Source organism: Phragmites australis, chromosome 6 (assembly GCF_958298935.1).
Source record: "Phragmites australis chromosome 6, lpPhrAust1.1, whole genome shotgun sequence".
Classification (NCBI taxonomy): Eukaryota; Viridiplantae; Streptophyta; class Magnoliopsida; order Poales; family Poaceae; genus Phragmites; species Phragmites australis.
This window is the reverse complement of record NC_084926.1, coordinates 2,294,086-2,302,804: the sequence shown is the minus strand read 5'-3', so window position 1 is coordinate 2,302,804 and position 8,719 is coordinate 2,294,086. Positions and strand designations below refer to the sequence as shown.

At 46.1% G+C, this 8,719-nt stretch overlaps 1 protein-coding gene across 2 annotated transcripts; it reads left to right on the top strand.

Moving 5' to 3' along the window:
* Positions 1 to 5,697: 5,697 nt before the first annotated feature.
* LOC133920337 (transcription factor IBH1-like 1) lies at positions 5,698 to 7,073 on the top strand. Of its 2 annotated transcripts, none has more exons than XM_062364948.1 (2): positions 5,698 to 6,562; positions 6,708 to 7,073. In XM_062364948.1, the coding sequence occupies exons 1-2, from the start codon at positions 6,044 to 6,046 to the stop codon at positions 6,717 to 6,719; spliced, it is 531 nt and encodes a 176-aa protein (XP_062220932.1). In that variant the 5' UTR covers positions 5,698 to 6,043; the 3' UTR covers positions 6,720 to 7,073. The 2 variants fall into 2 exon arrangements, with proteins under 2 accessions (XP_062220932.1, XP_062220933.1); XM_062364949.1 differs by having other exon boundaries at positions 5,980 to 6,593; positions 6,708 to 7,067.
* The last annotated feature ends 1,646 nt before the right edge of the window (positions 7,074 to 8,719 follow it).

Below are 8,719 nucleotides of genomic sequence, written 5' to 3'. Positions count from 1 at the left end.
CATCACCCTGGCTACCCTTTTGTCAGAATCAATACTACTATAATTGTTGTTAGTGGCAGGCACGGAGTCGTTCTGTGGTTGTTACAACCGTGCGTGTCCGGCCCCTGCGTGCACTTTCGGTGGTTCCAATAACTGTCCATGTGCTGCTCTCCACGTAATACAGTACAGTTTGTTTATTGCCAGTTTGCTATATAGTGCTTTGCTGTCGTCAAGATGCATCACAGATCTTCCTGTCGCACTAACCGTAATCTTTTAGATGTGGCCAACGAACTTTGCAGCACGAAGAACTGAATGACCATCTTGACAATGGCGGGGACTTTGTCTTTCTTTGTAGAGGCCTCAAACCTCGTTTTGCTGTGATTTGTCGGTGATTGTTGTCACTAGCAGTCTGCACGTTTTAGACTTATATATATAGTACTGCCAATCTGCAGCACATCGCTCTTGCAAAACCAACGACCGCCGCGGCCGTCGCCGCAGTAGAAATGAGTGGTGACGCGGGGTCGCGGCTGAGCCCGCGCGCACTGCAGACGGCACGTCGATGGAGCGCCCGCGACAGCCCGGGCACAGGGCGCACGTCCGGGTGAGCTAACTGTGCCGCGAGCGGGAGCGGCTCCAGGAAGTGCCCGCGTCCGGCGCTGCCGCCTGCCGAGCGAGCGGTGCCGTTTGCCAAAGCCGTTCACGCGTCCCACTCCTCCGGCCGGGGCGCGCGCCAAATGAGATGCGCACCGCGGCATTCGTCACCCTCGTCGTTGTCGGCTCGTGAGCCGCCCTGATCGCTGCTGCGATCGGGCGCGCACTCGATCGGCACGGGTTATTTTCTGACACCACAAATGCGTTTACCTCGCTGGCACATGGCACGTCGGTATAGCTCTAGCTCATCTGACAAAGTGACACCCAGCGTTCGTTCGATCGATCAGGAGACAAATCTCTAATCGCCACCAAGCACTAACAAGTCACAACGTTACAACGCAATACAAAATCCGGCTGTGAACCCGGCAGGACTCGCAAGCAGATAATACGAACAACAAGGCCATAACAATGTTTCAGATTTTTTTTCGCAAGCTTCATTATCCAAAAAAGATATCTTACAAGCTTGGGGCATGAGTGCAGAAGTTGCACGGGCCATGCGGAGCTGCGCCCGTTTCAACACAAAATCACGGAAGCTTCATTTTTTTTTCCGAACTGAAGATAGCAAAGGGCAGCTCAACTATGCGTTCGATCTCGATCCAGCGGATGGATCGACATGTACACGCGTGACTCCTGAGTACGAAGTAACGTTTGCTGCAACGTCTGCACCGGAGTTTCAGTCGCTTCTCATGCTCTGCATAGTCTGCATTACATGATTCATCTATCACAATACTCTGCAGATGGAAATGCAAGTCCATTTAGAGAATTCTAGACGCTTGGATGGACAAGACATATCGTCTCTCTCTTTATCCGCTCTGTATGGAGTAGAGCAGCCGAAGCCGAGCTGAAGAGTGGCAAATGAAAACGAGAACAGCGAATACAGAGATTAACACCACACAGAGTTTACAGAAAAACTAGAGAAGCACAAACGCTTTTTATATAACTTGGTACGTTGCTTGAATATACATAAAAGAGAAATAGTTCTTTACATGCAAGCTAGCTCGGGAGGGATAGATAGGAGAAAAGAAGAGCGGCAAGGTAGGAAGCCGGAGAAGCAAGGATGGGGCTGCCAGAGGGGTGTGGCAGTGAAAATGGTGCATAATCTATAGCTAAAGGTCTTGCAAGATCAAGAAAACTAGAAATAATGCTCGGTTGAGATAAATATCCTACGCCAGAGAGTTTTGCAAGAAGAGAGAAAATAATGATGCTCGCACCAATAAAATTAAAAAAAAAAGAAAAAAAGAATAGCTCAATCAGGATAGCACCGTACACACTCTAGCAACAGATTTTACAGTGGAGCTCATAAACCATAGTAGCGCTCTTCTTGTCGCGCCATGTAGCCGTAGCAGAAAGAAACAAGCTGACCAGGACAACCAGCCACCATAAGCTAGAATCGAGTGCAGTAGTAGTGGAGTGAGAAGCTGGAGAATTTGGAATGATATGGGGGACAAAAGCCATGCTTGCTCTATCTAGTTTGTACAGGCCCGAACAAGTTGCAGCCATGCTATGGGACATCACATGAGATGGAAGGGGACCTCTTTATATACTGCAAGGTAGAACAGAGAGAGGCGAGAGCCTGCAGCTGTAGGAGGAGTAAATGGCCGTGAGTAAGCTCGCTGCTGGGGGTGCAAAGGCGAATTGGTGTGTCTTCTACTCTTGTGTTTACCTTGCAGGGCACTGCAGGCTTCCAAGAAAAAGATGGGAGAGACGCATGGAGACCTTGTTGTGATCTGAGAGGAAGAAAGGCGTTGGAGTTACTGACTTACTACTGTCCTAGCCGAAACGTGATATTACAGCCACGTAGGAAAAGCTGTTGGCCCCTGTTGATTTCTGTTCTTGACATGACTTGCGTTGCAGTTGGATAGTACAGATCAGGATTATACTGTGCTCCTGAGTTGGTACTTGGGAGTCCTATGACAAGCTTGACATATATATATATTACTCTTAATCTTTTGTCTTGGTGCATCAGGTCTTCCCGGTTTTCAGGTGCTGCTTCAAAGCAGCAGCTAGTCCTATGGCTCTTCCTTGAATATAGTAGATTAGTAGTAGTAGCGAACTCTTCTTATCTACCTCAATTTTGCTACCATATATAGCGTGGTAGATGTAACACATGCAAGTAGCGGCAACATCATCCGTTCTGCATCACATCATGGGCAATGCTTCATGGGACACTCAACACTTTAGTATCCCTGTGTATAGCTGCACACTTTTCAGACTACTCTACGTATGCCCAAGAGAAGCACCACATTTCTTGTCTACTACCACACGCAAGAGATCGAGATATATTGTCAGCACAGCAGGTTCACGATCCATCTCTTTTCTCGGTACGTCACATTGAAAACCGATCGATCGGCAGGATCGGCTCAGGTAGCTGGCGGAAGTTCAGAAGTTTGTTTGATGGGAGTCTTTGTGAAACTATTTTGCATGCATATAGGTCCAGTTTTTCTTTCAGACTTCCACACTCAAATCCTGATCTGGATCAAACTGCTGTATTGCTTCACAGGTATATACATATTTACATGTGAGATCGTCACTGTAGTCTTTCTTTTAACCGAATTATCACTTTAGTTTACCACGCGGTAACTTTGCTACTGATTCACACGGCACATGCACCAACCTTCATGGCCCCTTGGTGCTACTGAAAGTCTGAAACAGCTCGCTCATAAGTTTCAGGCACTTTACATGAGAAAGTGATCGGCAGATTCAGGGTTCAGAAATCAGGAAACGAGTTTATTTATGACTTTATGGAGCCATTGCTGCTGCTGCTGCAATTAGCAATCTGGGAGCAATTTACTGCATGCTTGTGAGTATGGGCAGTTGCATTTCGGTACCTGATCTTGAAAGTTGAAAGAGAGAGGCCAGGGCTAGATCAAACGCTGAAATGCAGCAGGCAGCACGAAGAAAGCAACGCGCGTTCACGCACCGGCGACTGGTGCGCGCATTAACTGGCCTCATTGCTGCGCCGCGGACTCTCTCTCGATCGGCATATGCATGCACGCAGACGCAGGCTGAGATGTGACAAGTGCTCCATGTCCATCTGGCTGAGGTGAAAGGAGAGGGATGGCTACCTACAGCTACATGCCTACGACTACGTGCAGACGTGCATGTGTCGGCCCATCGGGTGACTTGATTGATCCTGAGAATTTCTGTGGCACCGGTGTCGCCGGCCCCTGCACTGTACCGCGTCCCTGTGCCCTGTTCGTTTCTTCCAAGTCCCGACCCTGTTTCGGCGGCCGGCACGTTTCCTTTTGTCCTCTATTTCTGTGCTAGCTTATCGCTAGCGTCGTCGTCGTGCATGCGTGTTATCGTGACCGACGACAGAGTTGGGTGTATCTATAACATATATTATCCAGTCAAGATTTCCAGCCATATCAGATCAGTGAGCCCCACATATATGTATGTATAGATATATGGATACATATATATACGTATATGTATATATGTATATGTATACATATACGTATTATATTTACACATATAATATAATTTTATTTTTGGGAAATTTAAAAAATATCGAAATGAATATTAGTTATATTGATAAATCGATTGAAATAATCTAAAATGCAAAAAAAAACTCAAAAAATATGAAACAAATTTTGTTAGTTTTGTATTACTGTTGTCTACGTGCTGAAATTATATGCATGCATGAAAGTACTATTGTTTTCCCTATAATTAAGTGAATGTGTTAAATATTGATAAATTCATAAATAAATATTGAGATATCCTAAATTGGTGAACCCAATTTTTTTAGTCTTCTTTTATCATGCACTGTCCAAAAGAAAAAAGACGCGGCGTAATCAGACTAGTACGGTTTGTTCTGCAGGGCAACTCACATTGCATGCATAGCAAGCAGCATGGTTTTTAGTTAACTTTTAACTGAGCCGTCTGAACTCTGAACGTGTTAGAACCACCTCTGAACTCTGCACCGGACGCCTTGCCTCACGCGGTCACGCCGCCTTCGTCTCCGATTAGTCTGCGACTCTGCGTCGCTACCGCCTCACCGGCGGCCGGTGGGGGCTGCCGAAGAGGGCACATCCCACGTCGCCGCCGCCGCGGGGTAGCGAGTGAGATCGAAAGACGGAAAGCTAGCCACAGCCCACAGGTTGCCACCACCTCGTTGCCGCATGTTCCCCGGATCATGCCACCCCGGGCGGGCCCTGCGTGCATTCGACCCATCTCTTTGAAGCGAAAACGAGGTAAAGCAAGCGAGCGCGACTGCATGCACGAGCTAGCTTCAGGGTCCCAGAGGAGAGACCGACACAGAGAACACGGCACATGCGCCAACCGAGCAGAAGCTTCCGAGCGCTCGCACTCGAGTACGTGTTTGGTGGCTAGCTACACATCTGCTTAAATTAGTAGCTAGACTAGGTTCACTACCCGTGTATGTACAGTGTCTAGATAGGCTCAAAAGTGATGGATCCAGTGAATCAGGTTTTTTACGCAACGGGGGAAGGTAATGTGAAAGAATAGCTAGAGCTGTTCTTTAGAAGAAAAAAAAAGTTTTTTTTTTTGGAAATGATCACCAAGCAAATGGCATACCTTGGACGTGCAGTCACATGCGTGCCACCACACTACCAAACGCACTCATAATACGAGGGATAAGCTAGCCATACCGCAAATTAAGGGCTATGAGTATGACCTATATAGCACTACGGAGTAGTAGCCAACAAGCTCGATCATCACCATATTCAATTGGCTCGATCAACTAACACTTGATGCCCCTGGTAAAGCCAAAGTCCCATGCATGTTTGACATTCTTCACTTCTTGCCTGTTACACCGATGATGTTTTCACTGCGTGAACCGAAGCTTCGACACTGAAACTTCCATATGTACGAGCACGGCACTGGTCAAGTACCGTACGTGTTAGTTTTAGCTTGCATGCACAGTACTGTTCACGTAACTCAATAGGACTGATGCTCATAGATATATAGTATATAGCAACATGGAGACGGGACCTCTCTAATCTTTTTGGGGCCATTGCAAGTACTGGTACTTGCTACCTTACGCCGAGCATAAATTCAAGGCACGCTAGATGGCATGCCAATGTGGACCTGGGCCTTGACCACTCCCATGTGCATGCATGTGCACTGTCTCCTCGACGTTTAGCGCGCTCTCCTCCCAACCAATGAAAACCATATATAGCCTCCTCACATTGCACACACTACTGCATCCTGTGATGATCATGCTAACAACCTTTTTCCTTCTCTCCCTACTCACACCAAATATCTCCTCCAGTAGCTAGGAACATATCGATCGTTGCTAGCTTGTGTGTGATTAACCAGCCAATTAGCGTTGGAATTGCATGTTGCTAGCTACTACATTTGCATGTCAAGTTCATAAGGATCTTCCGTCAGAATCCTGTGTTTTATCGGCGGCCATTATATTTCATCATCGACGACAACAGGTGTCTCTTGCATGCTCATGTACGCTTCACCTAGTCTAAGCATGCTGCAAGGGTCCAAGCAATTCAAGCATGCGATCCTCAAGAACCTGCTTCTAGGGCTCAGGAAGGGTGGTGTTGCGTCCAGGGACATGAGCTTCCACGAGAGGAAGAACGCCATCAGGCACGCCGCCGACGCCGCCCTCGCCACCGCCAGGGGCGTCGCGCCGTGCTGGAGTCGGTCCCTGACGGCGGAGCTCTCGCACGGTCGGCACCTTCGTCATGCCAAAAGTAGACCTTCAGAATGCAAGTCGAGGAGCAAGATGGTGTGCAAAAATAAGATCTTGAGGAGGAGCCTTCGGCCGCGGCCGAAGAGTAAAGCCACGGCTAAGGCGGCCCGCGTTGTTGTTGCGAGGACCATGGTGAGGAGGAGGGCCAGGGCGCTGAGAGAGATCGTGCCCGGAGGGAGAGGGATGGACGAGTGCACGTTGCTCGGTGAAACCCTAGACTACGCCGTGTCTCTGAAAGCTCAAGTCGATGCGATGCAGCTTCTGGTGAGGGCTCTTCAGGCTCCCAAGAACCCAAGTAATAAGTCTCTTAATTAGATTGTTCTTCTCCTGATCTCTTAATTATGCATGATTTATAGGTCGCTCGTGCTTCGATGGCATCTACTAATGTTGTTTCATGTGGTTGTTGCAGTGCTACTGCTAGCTAGCTGAAGCAGCGGTGAGGGGGAATTGCTGGAAGGTGATCCAGATCGTTCATGGATCAAGCTTGTAAGATCTAGAGTTTTTCTCCCTTCCTTTGGTTTCCTACCACCACTCTTCTTCTTTCTTAATTTCACTTGTGTGCTTCTTCGATCTTTAGCACACTGAGATTATGAGGCATGACGGATCATGTGTATCTATAGGTACAGAACTAGTGTACTATATGTGTATGTATATACGCTTCCTTTTTGAACAAGCAGGCCGTACATGAGCGCATGCATAGTTATTATTTGTGCGAGGAAATCAACTTTAATTTGTAGATCGAGTTTGTACTAGTGATTTAATTAGATGCTATATATATATGCATCCTATCTAGTGTTTGTTCTGTTCTAAGAGGAAATATTCAAGGGCTAGAAGGTTTTGTATCCACATTAAATGGCAATTTAGAATCGTAGCAATATTAGTCGTAAAATTTTCCAAAGAATATTGAAACTTGATTCTTGATTATTGTACTGATTTTTTTTGGTAGTGTTCTTTTCGGTGCTAGCTACTCCCGTAAAACACTCTACCATTGAAGTACTCAGTGGCGGAGTAGTTTGAGCCTATCCATTTGCAGTCCTAGTAGTACTAGTAAGCCTGCGCAGCTGTAATATAATGCTGTCGACTGTTCAGCATAGAAGCTCACACTGAGAAATTCTTTAGCTGGTTAATTTATTGTTGTGCACGTACACCACTCGTAATCGGACAGCAGGGCAAAAACAATATCTACTCGGTGGGGACAAGGAAGGATCGATGCTTGTCAGAAGATCTAGCGAAAGAGAAACGTGTGAGAGGCTCAAGAGATGATGTGAACAATAAGCATAGGAGAAACACGCCGCTACAGCTGCGCTAATATAAAAAAACCATAAGAAAGTGTGTACCAAACAGAGAACAAAAATCACGATGGATAGAAGGGGCCGAATCTGTAATCCCATCTAAGTAAAACTTTCATGCTTCCTTCTTATATGACATAGTAGTGCTCCTGGTGGTTCTTCAAGAAGAAGGAGCCGAATGGTCACATATGCATGTTGACCTCAACACTTTCATGCGTGTGGAATGCCTTTTCAGGTGCAACCAAGGACGGTCACATGCATGGATGCATGATCGATCATCACAATCATGAGTTAACTCAGTGGCGGATCCAGCCGGACAAAGCAGCTAGGGCGAACATTAAGATGAGATTAAAGAAAAGTATCTTAATTAAGATAATAATTAAGCGAAGCGAACAAGTCCCCTATAATTAAGCAAAGCTAACAAAATTCTTAATATCTTTGTATTCTATACGAGTAGTTGCAGGAGCAGGAGTGGCCGAGTGGGGATTACTGTTTCATTTTCAGCATCACGTCTATCACCAACTCCACTCTCCCTCGTACTTCGGGTATCCAAAGATGTTGGTTTGAAAAATCTCTTTATTATTGATGTCTTGATGATTTAATAATTGATATCCTACAAAGCACACAACACACGGTAAGAAATCTCTTCATTCATGATTCATTCATTGCATAATGCAAATTGCATATTTTGCACTTGCACAAAGCAAAGAGTTCTCAATTGCTCATCACCAGTACCTCAAATCCTGAATCTGAATGCCTCACACAGTCACACTCACAATTGGAATCAATCAACAATTGATGTCCTAAATCAATCAATCAATCAATGATTGCCTCACACAGTCACACACACACTCTAACACAGACAACTCAACCGGACAAGCAAAATCAGTTTGATAGCTAACCAGTTTAGTACCTTACCTCGAATGAATTTGTGACTCACGGTGTCAGCCAGTGCCGGAGTGGCGGAGTGCCCTGTGCAGCAGTGCCACTTCACAATCCAAGTCAATTTATAGTCTATGACCAAAGCCTGAAAATATTATGCAAATCATCAGGTGCGACATATAAATGAAAGAAAATAGGTATTGATGCATATATCTTCAAACCTGTAACAGCTTAAAAGTTACTAAAACAC

Excerpts from the sequence above, each read along its gene's own strand:
- LOC133920337 (XM_062364949.1), top strand. The coding sequence starts at position 6,044 with ATGCTCATGTACGCTTCACCTAGTCTAAGCATGCTGCAAGGGTCCAAG. Across the intron at positions 6,594-6,707 it reads TCAGGCTCCCAAGAACCCAA|TGCTACTGCTAGCTAGCTGA; the intron begins GTAATAAGTCTC and ends TGGTTGTTGCAG.